The sequence below is a fragment of the Mustela nigripes genome, chromosome 13, assembly GCF_022355385.1.
Source record: "Mustela nigripes isolate SB6536 chromosome 13, MUSNIG.SB6536, whole genome shotgun sequence".
Lineage (NCBI taxonomy): Eukaryota > Metazoa > Chordata > Mammalia > Carnivora > Mustelidae > Mustela > Mustela nigripes.
This window is the reverse complement of record NC_081569.1, coordinates 27,675,510-27,697,566: the sequence shown is the minus strand read 5'-3', so window position 1 is coordinate 27,697,566 and position 22,057 is coordinate 27,675,510. Positions and strand designations below refer to the sequence as shown.

General features: G+C 35.6%; 1 protein-coding gene across 1 annotated transcript in view; it reads left to right on the top strand.

Annotated features, from left to right (window-relative positions):
- SCAPER (S-phase cyclin A associated protein in the ER) overlaps positions 1-22,057 on the top strand; it is a 519,522-nt gene that overhangs the window by 163,767 nt on the left and 333,698 nt on the right. Inside the window, exons 16-17 of the mRNA XM_059372064.1 lie at positions 9,199-9,354; positions 16,210-16,352. Of these exons, the coding sequence (XP_059228047.1) occupies positions 9,199-9,354; positions 16,210-16,352 (299 nt within the window). The remainder of the gene's footprint in view (positions 1-9,198; positions 9,355-16,209; positions 16,353-22,057) is intronic.

Sequence of the window (22,057 nt, the reverse complement as noted above, 5' to 3'; positions counted from 1 at the left end):
TGACTGGGTCATAGGGCAGTTCTATTTTCAACATTTTGAGGAACCTCCATGCTGTTTTCCAGAGTGGCTGCACCAGCTTGCATTCCCACCAACAGTGTAGGAGGGTTTCCCTTTCTCCGCATCCTCGCCAGCATCTGTCATTTCCTGACTTGTTGATTTTAGCCATTCTGACTGGTGTGAGGTGGTTAGGGGCATAGATATTTAAAATTGTTAGGTCTTCTTGTTGGACAGAACCTTTGAGTATGATATAGTTTCCTTCCGGATCTCTTATTATAGTCTTTGGCTTAAAATCTAATTGATCTAAGGATTGCCACCATAGCTTTCTTCTGATGTCCATTAGCATGGTACATTGTTTTCCACCCCCTCACTTTAAATCTGGAGGTGTCTTCAGGTCTGAAATGAGTTTCTTGTAGGCAGCATATTGATGGGTTTTGTTTTTTTTAATCCATTCTGATACCCTGTGTCTTTTGATTGGGGCATTTAGCCCATTAACATTCATGGTAACTATTGAGAGATATGAATTTAGTGCCATTGTATTGCCTGTAAGGTAAATGTAATTGTATATTGTCTCTGTTTTTTTCTGATCTACTACTTTTAGGGTCTCTCTTTGCTTAGAGGTCCCCTTTCAATATTTCCTGTAGAGCTGGTTTGGTGTTTACAAATTCTTTCAGTTTTTGTTTGTCCTGGAAGCTTTTTATCTCTCCTCCTATTTTCAATGATAGCCTAGCTGGATATAGTATTCTTGGCTACATGTTTTTCTCGTTTAGTGCTCTGAATATATCATGCCAGTTCTTTCTGGCCTGCCAGGTCTCTGTGGATAAGTCTTCTGCCAATCTAATGTTTTTACCATTGTATGTTACAGACTTCTTTTCCCGGGCTGCTTTCAGGATTTTCTCTTTGTCGCTAAGACTTGTAGATTTTACTATCAGGTGACAAAGTGTGGACCTATTTTTATTGATTTTTTTTTAATTAAAAAAAATTTTTTTTATTTTTATTGATGTTGAGGGGCGTTCTTAGCATCTCCTGGATTTTGATGTTTGTTCCCTTTGCCATATTAGGGAAATTCTCTACAATAATTCTCTCTAATATACCTTCTGCCCCCCTTTCTCTTTCTTCTTTTTCTGGAATCCCATTTATTCTAATATTGTGTCATCTTATGGTGTTACTTATCTCTCAAATTCTCTCCTCATGGTCCAGTATTTGTTTGTCTCTCTTTTGCTCAGCTTCTTTATTCTCTGTCACTAATTCTTTCTTCTGCCTCATTTATCCCAGCAGTAAGAGCCTCCATTTTTTATTGCACCTCATTAATAGCTTTTTTGATTTCAACTTGGTTAGATTTTAGTTTTTTTATTTCTCCAGTAAGGGCTTTTATATCTCCCAAGAGGGTTTCTCTAATATCTTCCATGCCTTTTTCAAGCCTGGCTAGAACCTTGAGAATCATCATTCTGAACTCTAGATCTGTCATATTACCAATGTCTGTATTGATAAGGTCCCCAGCCTTTGGTACTGGCTCTTGTTTTTTTTTCTGTGGTGAGTTTTTCTGCCTTGTCATTTTGTCCAGATAAGATTTGTTTTCTCCTCCTCCGGAATTCCACTGTTCTCCTTGGTGAGTGAAGTTGGTCTTACCTGGGTTTCTTGTTGATCTTCTGGGCCTGTTATAGTGATTCCCAAGTGTCTTTGCTCCAGGGGGAATTGCACCGCCCTTACCAGGGGCCAGGCTAAGTAATCTGCTCCGGTTTGCTTTTGGGAGCTTTTGTTCCCTGACCGCTTTCCTTAGAGTTCTGGAGGATGGGAATGAAAATGGCGGGCTCCCAGTCTCCTGCCCAGAGGAGCCGAGAGCTCAGGGTCCCGCTCCTCAGTGCACCCTCAGAGAAAAGCTCCCAACCGCCGCCGTCTCCCGGGACTCTGGTCGCACTTGTAGGAAAGCGCGCAATCGGTCGCACTTGGAGAAAAGTGCCTGGGCCCTTCTGTCTCCGTGGCCTCTGGCCGTGCTCCAAGCTCACCCAGCCTGCGACTGGTTCAAGGTAACCCCAAGCTGAGAGCTCACTCCTGGTCTTTGTCACTGTAGCCGGCTTCCCCACTCTAATACCTGCAAGCTCTGCGACACTCAGACACCCCTGGTCCTTCTGTGACCACGTGGGATGTGGGGTTATGCTGACCCTGCATGGGCTCCCCCCGCCGTTTAGCCTCTGGAGCGATGTCCCTCCGTGGAGCAGACTTTTAAATATCCTCATTTTGTGCTCCATTGCTCTGCCGCTTGCCGGTAGCCGACCCCTCCCGCCGTGGTCTATCTTCCTGTCACTTTGGATTCACTTCTCCGCAGGTCCTACATTTCAGAAAGTGATCGATTTTCTGTTTCTAGAATTGTTGCTCTTCTTCTCTTCGATTTCCCATTGGATTGTAGGTGTTTGCAATGGTTAGATAAGGTCTCTAGCTGATCTCCTGCTTCTTGATGTCGTCTCAGCCTGCTACTTCACCATCTTGACTCCTCCTTCTGCCCATTTTTAAATTGAATCACTCATTTTTGGGTGTTGTGTTTTATAAGTTTCTTATATATTTTGGATACTAACCCTTTATCAGATATGTTGTTTGCAAATATCTTCTCCCATTCCTTAGGTTGCCTTTTAGTTTTGCTGAATATTTCCTTCACTGTGCAGAAACTTTCTATTTTGATGAAGTCCTAATGGTCTATTTTTGCTTTTGTTTCCCTTACCTGAGGAGGCATAGCTAGTAAGAAGGTGCTATGGCCCCCGTCAAAGAAGTTACTGCATGTAATCATCACTAAGATTCTTATGGTCTCACATTTAGGTCTTTAATCCATTTAAATTTGTGTTTGTGTATGGTATAAGAGTGTGTTCCAGTTTCATTCTTTTGCATGTTGCTGTCCAGTTTTCCCAACACCATGTGTTGAAGAGGCTGTCTCTTTTTTCCACTGGATATTCTTTCCTGCTTTGTCCAGATTAATTGACCACGTATTTGTTCATTTCTGGATTTTCCATTCTTTAATCTATGTGTCTGTTTTTGTGCCAGTATCATACTGCCTTGATCACCTACAGCTTTGTCATATAGCTTGAAGTCTGGAATTGTGATGCTTTGCATCACAATTTTTTGCATTTCCTTTTCAAGATTCCTTTGGCTATTTGGGGTCTTTTGTGGTTCCATACAAATTTTAGGATTGTTTGTTCTAGCTCTGTGAAAAATGATAGTGCTATTATGATCGGGGTTGCATTAAATGTGTGGATTGCTTTGAGAAGCTTTATTTTTATTTAAAAATTTTTTTTAAATTAAAATTCACTGTAGTTAACATATAGTGTATTAGTTTCAGGGTGCTTTGAGGATCTTTTAAATTTGATGTATTCCCAGTAGTTTATTTTTGCTTTTGTTTCCCTTGCCTCAGAAGACATACCTAGAAAAATGTTACTTCAGCTGATGTTTGAGAAAATGCTGCTTTATTTTCCTCCTTGAAAATTTTTATGATTTCATGTCTCATATTTAGATCTTTAATCCATTATGAGTTTATTTTTGTGTATGACATAAGAAAGTGCTCCAGTTTCATTCTTTAGCATGTAGCTGTCCAGTTTTCCTAGCACCGTTTGTTGAAGAGACTGTCTTTTTCCAATGTATATTTTTGCCTCCTTTGTCAAAAATTAATTGATTGTATAATCATGGGTGTATTTCTGGGCTCTTCTCTTGTGTTCCCTTGATCTGTATGTCTGTTTTTGTGTCTGTACCATACTGTTTTGATTTCTACAGTTTAATATTATATCTTGAAATATGAGTTTGCAATACCTCCAGTTGTTCTTTTTCAAAATTGCTTTGGCTATTTGTGGTCTTACATGGTTCCACACAAATTTTAGGGTTATTTATTCTAATTGTGTGAAAAAATGCTGTTGGTGATTTGATAGGGATTGCATTAATGGGTTGTATGGATGTTTTAACAATATTTCTTCTCCCAATCCATAAGCATGAATATCTTTCCATTTGTTTGTGTCATCTTTGGTTTCCTTATCAATGTTGTATAGTTTTCAGAAGATCTTTGACCTTTTTGGCTAAGTCTTTTCCCAGATATTTTATTATTTTTGGTGCAGTTATAAATGGGATTATTTTCTTAATTTCTCCTTCTGCTACTTTATTATTAGTGTATAGAAAGCAACAGATTTCTATATATTGATTTTGTATCTTGTGACCTTACAGAATTCATTTATCAGTTCTAGTAGTTTTTTTGTGAAGCATTTAGGGCTTTCTATATATAGTATTATATTATCTACAAGTAGGGGATGTTTTACTTCTTCCTTACCAATTTCTTTTTCTTGTCTGATTGCTGTGGCTAGGACTTCCAGAATGAAAGCAGTGAGAAAGGACATCCTTGTCTTGTTCCTGATCTAAGGGGGAAAGCTCTCAGCTTTTCACCATTGAGTGTGGTGTTAGCTGTGGATTTTTCATAGATAACCATTATTATGTTAAGGTGTATTCCCCATAAACCTACTACTGTGTTTAGAGTTTTTACCATAAGTGGATGTTGTACTTTATCAGACGCTTTCTTTCATCTGTTGAAATGATTATATGATTTTCATCCTTTTTCTTGTTGAGAGGTGTGTCGAGTTGATTGATTTGTGCATATTGAATTACCCTTGCATCCCAGGAATAAATCCCATTTGATCATGGAGAATGATTTTTTAGTGTATTGTTGGATTCACTGATATTTTGTTGAGGATTTTTGCTTGTGTGTTCATCTGAGATTCTGACTTGTAGGTCTCTTTTTTTTGTAGTGTCTTTATCCAGTTTTGGTATCAGGATAATATTGGCCTCACAGAATGGATTTGGAAGCTTTTCTTACTCCTCCTCCTCCTCTTCCTCCTCTTCTTCTTTTTCTTCTTTTTTTTTAATAGCTTGAGAAGTATAGGTATTAACACTTCTTTAAATGTTTAAATTTCATTGCTGGTGATCGGTCTTTTCAAATTTTATATTTCTTACTGATTCTGTTTTAGTAGATTATAGGTTTCTAGGAATTTATCCATTTTTTCTATGTTGTCCATTTTTTCGCATATAATTTTTCATGGCATATTCTTAAAATCCTTTGTATTTCTTTTGTGTCTGATTTTTTGTTTCTGATTTTGTTTGAAAAAAAATTTTTTTTAATGTGTCTATCTAAAGGTTTATCAATTTTGATGATCTTTTCAAACAATCTGGTTTCACTGATCTCTTCTATGGTTTTCTTAGTTTCTATTTAATTTATTTCTGTTTGTAATCCTTATTGTTTCTTTCCTTGTACTGTTCTGTTTATTTTGTTTGTTGTTCTTTTTCTAGCTCTTTTCAGTATAAGTTTAGATTGTTTATTTGAGCTTTTTCTTGCTACTTGAGGTAGGCCTATCTTGTTGTAAACTTCCCTCTTAGAAGACCATTTGCTGCATCACAAAGATTTTGGACTGTTATGTTTCACTTATCTCCAGGTATTTTTAAATTTTCTCTTTGATTTCTTGGTTTAGTAGCATGTTATTCATTCATTGTTTAGTAGCATGTTATTTAATCTCCATATTTTTGTTCTTTCCAGAATTTTTTCTCATGTTTGATTTCTAATTTCATGGTGTTGTGGTTGGAAAAGATGCATGGCATAACTTCAGTCTTTTGGAATTTGTTGAGACTTGTTTTGTGGCCACAACTGATGTTTGGATTCAGTTATCTATTTCTTGATGGTTTTATTCAGTGGAACTCATCAGCTCACTGCTTCTGTCTTCTGCACTATCTGCTTCTCCTGAAATATGTATTTCAGATAATGGTATCACTAATTTCCCATTAACTTAGACTTGGCAAAGTTCTGATCATTTACTTTGATTCATTGTTGTTGTTGTTTTGAGTAATTCTTTTATATATAGCAAAAAGATAAGCTGATCTTTTCGACTTCTTCCTCCATTTCCCATATATATACTGAGCTGCAAATTTTACAGTCCTTTAGTCTCTCATGTGTTTTTATGATAACTGCCACCAGGTTTTTTTTTTTTTTTAATCTCCCTCCTAAATATTTGTAGTTGGTATGCTTGCCTTTTTTTCCCTTTTCCCTTTAAATTAATCTTTCTGCAAGATATTATTGTATTACTTCTTAGCTCAAAAACTTTCAGAGACTTTCGTTTATCTTCAAGTCTTAGTATAAATGCATTTCTTTAGCTTTCTTTAATATTATTTTATATTAAGAGTAGTAGCCATAATTATTATAGAAATAGTTTGATTTCATTTTAAAGAACTGAAGCAATATAGCAAGAGCAACTCAAAATTCCACCTCAGAACTAGCCACCAAAGAAATACCTAATGGCAAATAATGGCAAATAGAGAGATGTCCAGACATCTCTCTAGAATAATGTTCACATGGCATGAATATGTAACTTTAAAAAAATAGAATTATACTATAAATGGTACTTATGAATAAGAAGTATTAAACTTGATTTTATTTCCATTTTAGATGGAAATAAAATGGCAGTAAAATTGAGGCAATTTTTGATTTATAATAAATGTTTCTTTCTCACAAAAGGCATTGTTTTTAATAATTTCTTTTAAGATTATGAAAATTATGAAAAATTCAGAGTTTGGAATACTTATATTTACTACACTCTATTTCATTGTATAAAGTTTTGAGGAAACGAGCACTACCATTTCTTTCTTTTGTCCTAATCTCCTCCCAATAATTTTTCATAGTTTTATTGTTTTTACATTGTTAAGATAGATAACGTTTATACTTCTGAAATTATAAATTCCTTAATGTAGTTTTCCTTCTGTATATAAATGGACTTACAGCTTCACTCATTCTCCATTTATGAGTTGTTTGTTTTGACTTGTCTCTGGTTGGGTGGATTTTATTAACAAGTGATTTTTTCAGGAAGAACTTATATATTCTCTATTCCTTGAGTTCTTCCATATCTAAGGCTGAGGGATTTCTTCTGAATACATTTTTGCTAGAGATTAGGTTCATGGTTCATAATGTTTTTCCTTCAAAATTTTGTAGACTATTTTCTTCTAGCATTAACTACTTCTGGGGAGAACCTGAGGCTATACTGAGTTTTCCTCCTCTCCTTCTTGTAGGTGATTTGCATTTACTGGTTGGAAGCTTAAATTTCTTCTTCTTCCTTAGCATTTTATTATTTAATAAGATTTAATAAGGATATTCTTGGTATTGAACATTTTTTCATGAAATAACATGTGCTCTTTCAATTTTCAGTTTGTTTCTTTTTTCCCCCCATAGAAAGTTTTCCATATTATATGTTGGAATATTTTCTTTTGTCTTTTTTGTTTTCAAAGATTTTACTTACTTTTTTATGAGAGAGTGCACCTGAGTGGAGGGAAGAGCAGGGGGCTGTGGAGAGGGACAAGCAGGCTCCATGTTGTGTGCAGAACCTGGAACTGGAGGCAGGGCTTAATCCCAGGACCCTGAGATCATGACCTGAGCTCTAAACCAAGAGTCAAGTGCTTAACTGACTGAACCACCCAGGTGCCCCTTGTCTTTCTTAACTATAGATATTATTCATCCTTGTATTTGGCGATCTTGGCCTGTTCATTATATTCAGAGCTTATTACTTATACATAAATTTTCATTTTAAGTTCTGCATTAACATTGTTAATGCTATGTTAGCATTACATAATGTTAATGTTAACATTAAGACTTGCCTCTATTTAGTGATATCATTTTTTGTCATTTTTATTTGCTCCATGCTTTTTCTAATTCAGTGATAGAGTTAATTTTGTCCTAACTTTGTTTCCTTAGCTTTCTAATCTTTTATTGTTTTGTTCTCTTACCAGTTGTTTGCACCTTTAAATTCAGGGTTTTTTTTTTAACTCCTTTTATATTAAATAGTTTGCCGAGGGAGTTTTCTGGTTTTCCTTGGGTTATGTTTTCTTCTAGACTGGGTTTTTAATTTTTCTGTTAACTTCTGTTCTGTTTACTTATTTATAGCTTTATTGAGACATCATTGACATATTGAAATTATATATATTAAGGTTTACAGCATGATGTTTAGTATACATATACATTGTGGAATGATCACAGCCTAGCTAATTAACGTATCTGTCACCTCTACTTAATTACCATTTATGTGTTTGCATATATGCTGAGAAAATTGAAGATCTATCTTCTTAGCTAATTTCAAGTATTTTTTAAATGTCATCACCATGCTGTACATCTCTAACACTTACTCATCTTGCATGATTGAAACTTTGTACCCTTTGACCAACATCACAGTTTGAAACTTTTACCCAACTTTTGCACACTCTTCCCTCTAACTTTAGTTTACTTATTTATTTTGTCTCTAGCATTAAGTCCCATTCCTATTTCTTTGATCTTGATTATGCTTAACATGTGAGCCCTGATGTAGTATGATTCCTTTTCCTTGAGTACAGCTGTTTGTCTTATACTTTCAGTACAGTTTGAAAGATGGTTATGTTATTATCCTACTTTAAAAAGTGGCCACGTGGCAAAGGGATTGGGAAATCGTTTTTAGACATATTCAAACTGTTTTGTCTGAGATTTTTAACATGTCTCATGATAGGTTTTATTCTACCAGCATGGATTCCTGGAGTCTGTACTTCTGTCAGAGTCAGTCTACCATTTCACTGTAGTATGCCTTCACTCTGGCTTTCAAAAATGAGAAATTTGATCCCAACTAACTTTTTCCAGCTTTATCTTTCGCTAAACTTTACTCATAAAAACTATGCTTTCTAGCAAAACTTGGCTAGTAAGTATCAACATATGTGAAGTTGAGGATGTCATAGATATTTTACTACCTGACAAATTGTCACTTATTTGCTGTATGTTGAAGAAAAATTATGTATTGCTTATTTTAAGTTTGTTTTACCAAGTTCATTAGAATAACATGTATGTACCTATTTAAATCTTAATATAATTTATGTAATTGCAAATTGTAATTAATTAAGTAGAAATTTATGTTTTTTTTAAGAATCTTGATTTGTTTCTTAGCTTAAGACCTGCCACTAAAATATTTATTCTAAATCAATTCTTATGCCTTTGGGTTTCTTACATACACTGGATTACTATCCATTTTTGAGGCAAATATTAAAAGAAAAAAGCTGTTTTGTTTTATGCCTTATTAGTAGTTTATATTACTATCAAAGACTGCTGTTAGGTTTTTTATTTTTGTGGTGTTGTGTCTTAGAATTAACTTGATTTAATACTCACTTTCTTTGTTTTTATCGAAGGTAAATGAAATTGCCTTCATAAATACCCTTGAAGCCCAGAATAAGCGCCATGATGTCTTATCAAAATTGAAGGAATATGAACAGAGGCTTAATGAGTTACAGGAAGAACGTCAGCGAAGACAGGAGGAAAAACAAGCACGTGATGAAGCTGTTCAGGTAGAATTTTATTTGGCAAGCAGTTACTGAACACCTGCCATATCCTAGGCTCTGAGCTATGTGCTGAGGATCCAAAAAGGATTAAAACCTAGTCTTGACCTAAGAGTGCATGGTTTGCTATAGCATTCTGGAAACATGAAGTCTGATTGCCAAAAGACAATGTATATTCCTTCAGATAAGATAATCAGTGTTTTCATCAATACAGAGCAGTCAAACTAGATTGAGACTAGAGTCTGAATCTAGTTGAATCTCTAGTCTCAACCAGGTGAAAGACTAAATTGCTTTGGACAGATTATTTATTTTTTGCTAATTGGGTTTCATAAGAATATGCTCCTTCAATTCCACACAAAAGGATTGTGTTTGAACCAGTAGATGTAGCCTTACAGAACTGGGCGATCTTTATGCTCATGACAAGGAATGCCTGTCCTTTATTGGGCAGTATCATCGGATACTTTTAGTTGCTTAGCTCTTGTCCTCTGTGGTTAAACCCTAATTTAGCTACCATTTCAGGATAGGAAGAAAGGTTAACACATAAATTGTACTGATATTTATAAACTGTTTTAGATTTTGACCATAAGACTTTATGGCAGTAGATAGTCTTGCCCCTAAGACTTTATGGCGAGTGTGCATTCTGAATTCAAATTATATTTGTGTCAAAGACTGTATTAGGAAAATAAATGTTTTTAGAGGAGGAGGATTTTTTTTTTTTTTGAGGTAGAAAACATCCTCAAATGTGGACATTCACCTAGATGTAAGATTTCAAGCTACATTTTCCTCACACTGAAAATATGGTATGACTCCAAATTTGCTTTTGAGTAGAGGTCCACAGAGAGATTTTGAGGCCACAGAAATACTGAATTTTGCTTAGAAAGAAGATGATTTCTCAGGGGTATATCCATGATTTCTCAGGGGTATATCCATGACTTGGCTTTTCTACTCAGATTGCAAGCCAAATACAGTTACCATCTTTTCTCTCAGTTGCTATGGCACATTAAGACCAACACTTAAGCAAGTGAAGTAGTGTAGGAAATATATGATTATGACATATATATTCATACACATGTAAGCATATACATATACATAAGCATACACACAAACACACACCCACACCTACACACATTTTACCTTTTACAGCCAGGGTTTAGAAAAACTAAAAAAGAAAAGAACACAAATTTAATTTCACTTTGTCTTGGAAAAGGATATATTTTGCATGTATATGTGCATGTACAAATACACACATATATATGTGTACATGTACAAGTACTCATATACAGCCATGTTTATGTATGTATATATATTTGCTGTATATGACTCTTGCATGATTATTCAAATATAAAGGCATTGTATGATCATTCACATATTGTTTATGATTATGCAAATGAGTATTTTGATCTCTGTTCTGGACTGTTTCTGCTTTGCTCTTTCTTACCTGTGTCGTGATTTGTCATCAGTAGCCAGAGTGGGCCAAGCCCACATGGGATGAGAAGGCCAACCTCATCAGCTGGAAGTACTACTTACATGGCAATTTTTCTGGGTAGCATGGGTCATCAGAGTGGGTGTAGTGGCCAGGACTCCCAGAGAAGTGTGGCGGGCTGTTCACTTGTAGGGCGGCAAACCGAAAACTTGGGCTGGTAGTCCAGCAGGGAATCCAGTACCAGAGTGGCCTTTGATGTCAAGTGTTGGTGCACATTTCCATATGGAACCTTGGCCACCTGCATGCCAGCTGCAAGGGCCACCTCCACACTGTTAGGATTGTCTTCACAGACAAGGCCCATTTCCTTGGGAAGAGGAGGAGAAGATGTCTTTTGCACAGTCTAGGAAAAAGGACTTGACATTTAAAAAAATTTTTTTTATAAACATAATGTGTTTTTATCCCCAGGGGTACAGGTCTGTGAATTGCCAGATTTACACACTTCACAGCACATACCCTACCCAATAGGACTTGACATTTTTGATGTTGGAAAAGTCCACTGATAATATATAGAATATATATAACTAAAATTTTTTTAATGTGTAGTCATTACTAGATGTGCAAGGCACTAATGCCACATATTCTCTAGATAAAATAATACTAAGGTCCTCTGTCTGCTTTACTTTCCCTACTTTAACATTTTAGCATTCCCATAAATGGTTACAGGCAATTGTGATCCTTCTTTTTGTAGGTAAAATACTAAGTAAATGCTGTCATCATATATTCTCAATTTGTCATTTTTCTTATGTAAATTATTGGTTAGTTTGAAGTCCAATTTCTTTAGATATTCTGCCATTGCTTTTGCCCTAATCATTTGAATTATAGGCCTAAATGGTAGGGATTTGTATTATAGGCCTAAAATGGTAGGGATTTGTATTATCCATTCTTAGGCTGCCATAAACAAATCCCTGACTATAAAGCAAAGTGTATGAGTGTTTCAGAGGTTTCAGAAGGCTAAGAATTAGACATCTTTCTAATTCATTATTTGTATGTGATTAGATTTATAATGCATATTATTTTATAAAGTTACGCTTCATTTAACAAATAGTTATGGAACTCCTGTCCTGTATGAAATGCTTATGTGGGGTACCAAGTTTCTTTTATTTAAAAAACTTAAATTTTAGAAAGGAAAATAGTAGCTGAATTTACCGATTTTATTCATTAACTATAGTTACCAATTATCTTTTTCCATTAATTAAAAACAAAAATTGAAAGACTGAATACAGTTTGAAATCCAGTTATTATTTATAAGACCATTTTATAATTTTTGAAAGTATATTTTTAAAGCTTTTAGTTTTACAAAATATGAAGTGAAAAGTTCTGGTTTAGTTTTTTATATTTAATGCCTAAGCCTTTTGGATTTCATTGTGAAACGTGTTTTCAGACATAATACAGATTTTTTTAAGCTTTTCTTTCAATTTCAGTTAACATACAGTGTTATATTAGTTTCAGTTGTACAGTATAGTGATTCAACAATTTCATACATCACCCAGTGCTCATCACAAGTTCATAAGTGCCCTTCTTAATCCCCACCACCTATTTCACCCATCCCCCCCACTGGTACCCCACCCTCCCCCCTGGTAACTATCAGTTGGTTCTCTGTAGTTACCAGTCTGTTTCTTGGTTTGTCTCTTTCTTTTTCCTTTGCACATTTGTTTCTTAAATCCCACATATGAGTGAAATCATATGATATTTGTCTTTCTCTGACTTACTTCACTTAGCATATACTTTCTAGCTCTGTCCATGTCGTTGTAAATGGCAGAGTTTTATTCTTTTCATGACAAAATAATATTCTGGGATGTGTGTGTGTGTGTGTGTGTGTGTGCGCATGCACGCCTGTGTGTGTGTGTGTGTGTGTGTGTGTGTGTATACCACATCTTCTTTATCCACTCATCAGTCAATGGACACTTGGGCTGCTTCCATATCTTGGCTATTGTAAAGAATGCTGCTATAAACATAGGGGTGCTTGTATTCATTTGAAATAGTGTTTTTCTGTTTTGGGCGTAAATACCCAATAGTGACGTTGCTGGATCAGAGGGCAATTCTATTTTTTTTTTAAGTTTTTATTTATTTATTTGACAGACAGAGATCACAAGTAGTCAGAGAGGCAAGGAGAGGGGGAAGCAGGCTCCTGGCTGAGCAGAGAGCCCACTGCGGGGCTCGATCCCAGAACCCTGAGATCATGACTTGAGCTGAAGGCAGAGGCTTAACCCCCTGAGCCACCCAGGTGCCCCATGAGAGTAATTCTATTTTTAACTTTTTAGGAATCTTCATACTGTTTTCCAGAATTGCTGTACCAGTTTGCATTCCTACCAACAGTGCAAGAGGGAGGTTTCCTTTTTCTCCACATCCTCGCTGACACCTGTTATTTCCTATGTTTTGATTGTATTCATCCCCATACCCCAGGTAGCTCACACAATCTCTCCCTGGCCACACTGATCTAGGTTCTTCTAACTATTACTTATATAGCCTTGTGCAAGTCATTTTGCCTTAGAGAGCCCCAGTTTCTTGTGATGTCAAAACTGCTTATGTAAGTATGGACTTAGCTAAGTGTTTAGCATAGAAAAAAAAAATAATAAAGCTGTTCCTGTTTAGAGAACACTGAGAAGACATGAATACTTCTTTTTTTTTTTTTTAATTTGTTTATTTGACAGAGAGAGATCACAAGTAGGCAGAGAGGCAGGCAGAGAGAGAGGAGCAAGCAGGCTCCCTGCCAAGCAGAGAGCCCGATGCGGGACTCGATCCCAGGACCCTGAGATCATGACCTGAGCTGAAGGCAGCGGCTTAACCCACTGAGCCACCCAGGCGCCCCAAGACATGAATACTTCTAATACGTAATTACACTGACAACAGTAACTTCATACCTACAACAAACCCTATCTACTCCAGTGGAAGAAAATCTTTTTAAACTCGTAAGCCAGAAAGTCCCTACTTATTTTTGTTTTTGGGCTTTATTTTTTTTGGGGTTTTTTTTTTTTTTTTTTTGGTGAATAGGTGGGTCCAGGACAGGAAGGGACTGGGAATTAGAGAGAATGCACTGATTTCAGGAAGGCGTGTGTGGCAGATTACGGACTGCTGGAGGCATGCGGTTAGGTTTTTAAATATATTCTTTATGTCGGGTATACTATACACAAACTGGTTATAGTTATTTTACAGTACTAGGTACGCATAATATGTGGAAACTTGTGTTGCTCTCTAAGATCTCAAAAACTCTTTAAGAGTAAAAATAATTAAATTTGGCACAGAAAATTATCTCCAATGAAGAAAATATAAACAAAAGAGTTTTCTCTTAAATTCAGATTTCTTTTTTCTTAAAAAAAGTCTGTATTGACAACCTATGGAATGGGAGAAGATACTTGCAAATACCATATCCACGAAGGGTTAAAATCCTATATATGTATCTTATATCTTATAAAGCTCAATACCCACAAAACAAATAATTAGTATTTCAGCAGAACATGAAAATATGTTCATCATTACTCAGTGCCAGGGAAATATAGATCAAAACTACAGTAAGATATCACTTCACACCTGTCAGAATGGCTAAAATTAACAACACAAGAAACAACAGATGTTGGTGAGAATGTGGAGAAAAAGGAATCTTCGTGCACTGTTGGTGGCAATGCAGACTGGTGCAGCCATTCTGGAAAATAGTATGGAGATGCCTCCAAAAATTAAAAATGGGGGCACCTCGGTGGCTTAGTCTGTTAAGCATCTGACTCTTGATATCATGATCTCAGGATCATGAGATCGAGCCCTAGTGTGGAGCCTACTTAAGGTTCTCTCTCCCTTTCTCCCTCTTTCCCCACTCACTTTCATGCTCTCTCTAAAAAAAAAAAAAAAAAAATCACTGTGTATAGCACCATTTTTTACACTAGCGAAGATATGGAAGCAGCCCAAGTGTCCATCGACTGATGAGTGGAAAAAGATGTGGTATATATACCTAAAATGGAATATTCAGCCATAACAAAGAATGAAATCTTGCTGTTTACAATGACATGATTAGAGCTAGACAAATGCTAAGTGAAATAAGTCAGAGAAAGACACGATATAATTTCAGTTATGCGGAATTTAAGAAACAAAGGCGCGGAGGAAAGGAAGAGAGACAAACCAAGAAACAGATTTAACAATAGATAACAAACTGATGGATACCAGAGGGGAGGCAGGTGGGGGATGGGTGAAATATAGGTGGTCGGGATTAAGGAGTGTGCTTGTGTGGAGCACCAGGTGATTAAAATACAAATAAAAAAAGATAATAGAAATGAAAAATAATATTATTAAGAGAAAATGAAGATGTAATAATATATACACTTTCCATGAAGAAAGAATAATAATTTCAAGATAGTCTTGAAATTTACCCATAATGCTGTATTAGTAAATATGGAGGTTAATATATTTAAAAGAATGCTGAAAGACATTGGAGATAAAAATGTCAACATGTGATTTTAACAAAACCGAACAAAAATATTAGAAGCCATGATGGAAACGAAACTTCTAAATACATGGTAGAAATTTTTTCTTAATTATATAACAAAATGTATCCTCATATTACAAGTGTATATAAAATGCCAAACAGAAAAATAAAACTATATGCACATAAAAATAAAATATATCAGTACAGCTAGTAATATGGTGATAGTCAGCAGTGTACTCCTAGTAGGCAAAAATATACATAGGGCATAGTATTTTGATTATCTTCTGCCTTGATGATGATCAATAATTACTGAAATTTTTCTATGCCAGGCCCTCTCGTAAGTATTTTTTATGCATTATCTCATCTGTTCTTCAGAATATCTGAAGACATTAGTAGTGTTGTTATTTGTCTTCCAGAAAACGAAGGCACATTTATAATATACCGAGACCAGTGTTCCTGAGCCAGTAAATAATAGGGTCATGAAACAAAATCAGGGAATCTGACCCAGTGCCCACTCTCTTACCCACTGTGCTGTATTATGATAGCTCTTTATCCTTGCCACAAGCCCCCCCCCACACCCCTTAACTCCTTCATGAGTGCTTAGTTCAGAAATTTGTTAACTATACTTTTTCATCATGTTCTGGCATTTCTGAAATCTTCTGTAAATATGAGGGTTTAGAAGTGATTAACCACAAAATGCATGTTAGGTTCTCACAGAATATGAATAACATAGTGTCTGCTTCAAGGAGCATTTATTCTTATAATTATGTATAACACTGGTAAATGACATATGAAAACCACATATCACTGGTACTTATTATTTTTTTTTTAATTCTGAGAAGCATACCTACTAGCAAGCCAAGGATCTACTTGGCTTGATATATAAATTTATGTCAAAATGGTGCCACCTTTAATTATTTTCACTTTACACTTAATTCTAATATTTTAAACTTTTTCTTTCTGATTGTAGGAACGCAAGAGAGCTCTAGAGGCAGAACGGCAGGCCCGTGTAGAAGAATTGTTGATGAGAAGGAAAGAACAAGAAGCCCGAATTGAACAGCAGAGGCAAGAAAAAGAAAAAGCCCGTGAGGATGCTGCCCGAGAAAGAGCTAGGTACCTCATTTACTATTATGATTTTGATCCTGATGAACTTGATGTCATAAGTGGATATTCAAATCATGTCTAAAAGTAAAGCCATTTCTCGTCATGTAGATTTTTAAAGAAATAGTCACAAATACTGAAATTACTGAATTTCAATTTCCAGGAATTATGTGATTGTACTTTAAATAGAAACCTTTTGAATCTTCCTACTGAGTGAGAAACTTGATAATTCAAGACTTTTTGATGGCAGAAAACAGAATTTGATATGGGCTAGCTTAAGCAAGAGAGTTTTTGGAAAATATTGGGAGTAAAAGTGATAGGAAGTTAGAGGAACAAGCTTGGAAATGGTCAGGTGTCAAAGGCTAGGCCACAAGAGCACAGTGGTGGTCTTTTGATGGAAGCAGTCCTGTCAGCATATTGCCACTCTGATTATGATAAATGACTTTCAGCCATCCCTACATTTTGAAATCACTTAAGATTTAAAGATCCAGGAAAAGACATTTAATTGGCTACGTCCAAGTCATTTTGGTTGCTCTACACCTAATAATATATTTTCTGACCTCTTAATTGTGGCAAATTTAGTGTATGTGAAAAGATAGCTCTTTGTTGTTTTAATATGCTTTTCTAGTTGGCCAAGATTAATAAGGCTGAGCAACTTTGCTCATACTTACCAACTACACAAGTTTGTTTTTTTTTTTTTTATGTAAAGTGCCTATTTAAATTTTTTGTTCCTTTCTCTATTGGAATATTTTCTTCTTGATATTTGGGAATTATCTTTACTAGATACCAATTCTTTGTCAGATATATTTGTTGCAAATATTTTTATGGGTTATTGGTTGTCGTTTTACTCTTTATGATGGCTTTTAATTAATATAATTCCTTTTCTTATTTTTTGTTTAAACTCCAGTTAGTTAATATACAATGTAATATTTGTTTCAGGTGTATAATCTAGTGACTCAGCACTTCCCTACAACACTTGGTGCTCCTCACCTACTTAATCACTCCCCCACTTGATTAATATAATTCTTGATTGCAATGCAGTAAAACTGAACAAACTTTGTGATTTGTGCTTTTTAAATCTTGTTTATGAAATCCCTTCCTCTCTGGACTCATTAGATATTCTTCAAAATGTTGTAGTTAAAGAGGACACATGTTGTGTTCAGCACTGGGTGTTACATGCAACTAATGAATCGTTGAACACTACATCAAAAACTTATGATGTACTATATGCGACTAAATAAAGGAAGGATGGAGATGAAAAAAAAACCCAAAATGTTTTGTTTTGGTGTTTTTTTAAATAGTAAAGTCATTATCTACTTAGAATTTATTTAATTGTATGGGTTGAGGTAGGAATCCAATTTCATTTTTTTTTCTCCATGTGGATACCCCATTCTAATCTAGGCATCAATTTTTTCCCTACTAATATATAAAATTTCTAATATAAATGAAGCTTCCATGTATGCATGATTCTTTTGTAGGCTCTATCTTCTGGCCCAGTGGTCACTTTTTCTATCTCCTTAAGTCTCAAAGCTTTACCATAATTCTTGGTATCTATTAGTATCCCTTACTTTATTTTTTATTATTAGGACTGTCTTGGCCCTTTTGCATTTCCACTATTAGAATTCAGCTTGCTCAATTCTATATTAAAAAAAAGGAAATTGTAAAAATTTTGTGATTTTTGTTTTTTTTGGTCTTTTTTTACTTTCAGGTATAGAATTTACTGATTCAACACTTATAAACTACACCAGGTGCTCATCACAACTGCCCTTCTTAATCCCCATCATCTATTGAATCCATTTGCCCCACCCATCTCCCCTCCTATAACCATCAGTTTGTTCTGTGTATTTAAGAGTCTGTTTCTTGATTTTCTTCTCTTTTCCCCCATGTTTGTTTGTTTTGTTTCTTAATTCCACATGCAAGTGAAATCATATGGTATTTGTCTTTGGCTGATTTATTTCACTTAGCACAATACTCTCTAGCTCCATCCACTTGGTTGCAAATGACAAGATTTCATTCTTTTTTTATGGTTGAATAATCCATTGTATATATATACACCACATCTTCTTTATTCATTCATCCATTGATCAACATCTGGGCTCTTTCCATATTTTCACTATTATTGATGATGATTGATGATTGATTGATGATTGATGACTCACTATTATTGATGATGCTGTAACCATCAGGGTGCATGTATCCCTTCAAATTAGTATTTTTGTTTCCTTTGGGTAAATACCTGTTAGTGCAATTGCTAGATTGTAGTGTAGTTCTATTTTTAACTTTTGGAGGAACCTCCATACTGTCTTCTATAGTGGCTGCACCAGTTTGCATTCACACCAACAATTTAAGAGGGTTTCACTTTTCCATATTCTCGCCAACACTTATTGTTTCCTGTGTTGTTCATTTTAGCCATTCTGACAGGTGTGAATTAATACTTCATTGTAGTTTTGATTTCTATTTTCCCTGATGATGAGTGATGTTGAGCATCTTCTCTTCACATCTGTTGGCCATCTGGATGTCTTCTTTGGAAAAATGTCTATTCATGTCATGTCACAGATATACCATTTTTAACTGGATTATTTGGTTTTTGTGTGTTGAATTTTTAAGTTCTTCATGGATACTGGATACTAACCCTTTATCAGATATGTCCTTTGCAAATATCTTCTCTTATTCTGCTGGTTGCTTTTTAGTTTTCTTGATTGTTTACTTCACCTTGCAGAAGCTTTTTATTTTGATGAAGTCCCAATAGTTTTTGCTTTTGTTTCCTTTGCCTCAGGAGACATATCTGGTAAGTTGCTGTGGCTGATGTCAGAGAGATTACTGCCTGTGCTGTCCTCTAGGATTTTGATGGTTTCAGGTCTCACTTATAGGTCTTTAAGCCACATTGAATTTGTGTTCATATATGGTGTAACACAGTGGTCCAGTTTCATTCTTTTGCATGTTGCTGTCCAGTTTTCCCAATATCCTTTTTTGGAGAAATTGGTTTTTTCTTTCTTTCTTTCTTCTTCTTCTTTTTTTTTTTTAAGATTTTATTTATTTATCAGAGAGAGAGGGGGAGAGAGCAAGCACAGGCAGACAGAATGTCAGGCAGAGGCAGAGGGAGAAGCAGGCTCCCTGCTGAGCAAGGAGCCCGATGCGGGACTCGATCCCAGGATGCTGGGATCATGACCTGAGCCGAAGGCAGCTGCCTAACCAACTGAGCCACCCAGGCGTCCCTCTTTCTTTCTTCTTTTTAAGATTTTATTTATTTGACAGAGAGAGACACAGTAAGAGAGGGAACACAAGCACCAGAAGTGGGAGAAGCAGGATTCCTGCTGAGCAGGGAGCACAATGTGGGGCTCGATCCCAGGACCCTGGGATCATGACCTGAGCAAAGTCAGGTGCTTAATGACCAGGTGCCCCAGAATTGTGTTTTGCTTTTTGTTTTTTTTGGATATTCTTTCCTGCTTTGTTGAAGATTAATTGACCATACATTTTTGGGTTCATTTCTGGGATTTCTGTTTTGTTCCATGGATCTATGTGTCAGTTTTTGTGCCAGTACCATACTTCCTTGATTACTACAACTTTGTAATAGAAATTGAAGTCCAGAATTGTGGTGCCCCCAGCTTTGCTTTTCTTTTTCAAGATTGCTTTGGCTTCTCAGGGGCTTTTCTGGTTTCCTGCAAATATCAGGATTGTTTATTCCCTGTGAAAATGCTGGTATTATTTTGATAGGGAATGCACTGAATGCATAGATTGCTTTGGGTAATACAGACATTTAAATAATATTTGTTCCAGTCCATGAGCATGAAATGTTTTTCCATTTCTTCTTGTCTTCCTCAATTTCTTTCATCAGAGTGCAGATCTTTTACCTCTTTGGCTGGGGTAATTCCTAGGTATCTTATAATTTTTGTTGCAGTTGTAAATAGGTTTGATTCCTTCATTTCTCTTTCTGCTACTTCATTATTGGTATATAGAAATGTAACAGACTTCCCTGTGTTCATTTTATATCCTCTGACTTTGCTAAATTTGTGTATCTGTTCTACCAGTTTTTTTATTCTTTCAGGTTTTCTACATAGATTATCATGTCCTCTGGGAGAGTGAAAGTTTGACTTCTTCCTTGCCAATCTGGATGCCTTTTATTTCTTTTTGTTGTCTGATTGCTGAGGCTGGGACTTCCAGCAGTATGTTGAGCAATAGTGGTGAGAATGGATATTCCTGTCATGTTACTGACCTTAGGGAAAAAGCGCTCAGTTTTTCTCCATTGAGGATGGTATTAACTGTGGGTCTTTCATATATGGCCTTTATGATGTTGAGGTATATTCTCTCTATCCCTACTTTGTGAGGGTTTTTTTCAAGAATGGATGCTGTATTTTGTCAGGTGCTTTTTCTGCATCTATTGGGAGGATTATGTGGTTCTTATTTCTCCTTTTATTATTGTGGTTTATCATGTTGATTGATTTGGGGATGTTGAACCCCCCCTGCTACCCAGGAATAAATCCCACCAGATCATGATGAATAATATTTCTAATGTACTGTTGGATCCTATTGACTAGGATCTTTGTGAGAATTTTTGCGTCCTTTTTCATCAGGAATATTGGTCTGTAATTCTCCTTTTTGTTGGTCTTTGTCTGGTTTTGGGATCAAGGTAATGTTGGCCTCATACAATGAGTTTGGAAGTTTTCTTTCCATTCCTGTTTTTTGGGAACAATTTCAGAAGAATATTTATTAATTCTTCTTTAAATGTTTGATAGTCCTTCCCTGGGAAGCCACCTGGCCCTGGATTCTTTTTGTTGTTGTTGTTGTTGTATTGTTTTGTTTTTAAAGATTTTACTTATTTGACAGAGCACAAGCAGCATACAGAGGGAGAAGGAGAAGGAGACTCTCTGCTGAGCAGGGAACCTGATGCAGAGCTCTATCCCAGGACCCAGGAATCATGACCTGAACCAAAGGCAGACACTGACTGACTGAGCCACCTAGAAACCCAAATCTGGCCCTGGATTCTTATTTGTTGGGAGATTTTTGATTATTGATTTAAGTTCTTTGTTGGTTATGGGTCTGTTCAGACTTTCTATTTTTTCCTGTTTCAGTGCTGGTAGTTTATATGTTTCTAGGAATTTATCCAATTCCTAGTCTAGATTGCCTAATTTGTTACTATATGAGAGCTCATAATATTCTCTTATAACTATTTCTATTTCTTTTGTGTTGGTTAAGACCTCTACTCTTTCATTCATCATTTTATTTAGGTCCTTTGTCTTCTTTTTGCTAAATCTACTGAAGGGTTTATCAATCTTGTTTATTCTTTCACAGAAACAGCTCCTAATTTTGTTGATCTGTTCTACTGTCTTTTTTTTTCTTCTTTAATTTGATTTCATTGGTTTCTGCCCTGATCTTTATTATTTCTCTTCTGCTGGATTTAGGCTTTATTTGCTATTCTTTTTCTGGCTACTTTAGGTGTAATGTTAGATTATGTATGTGAGACTTTCTTGTTTCTTGAGGAAGTCCTGTGTTTCTATATACTTCTCTCCTAGGATGGCTTTTGCTGCATCCCAGTGGTTTTTGGATTGTCATAGTTTCATTTTCATTGGCTTCCATGTATTTTTTTTTTAATTTCTTTAGTAGGATGTTCTTCAACCTCCATGCATTTGTGTTCCTTCCAAATTTTTTCTTGTGTTTGATTTCCAAGTTTCATGGCATTGTAGTCTGAAAATATTCATGGTATGATGTCAGTCTCTTAC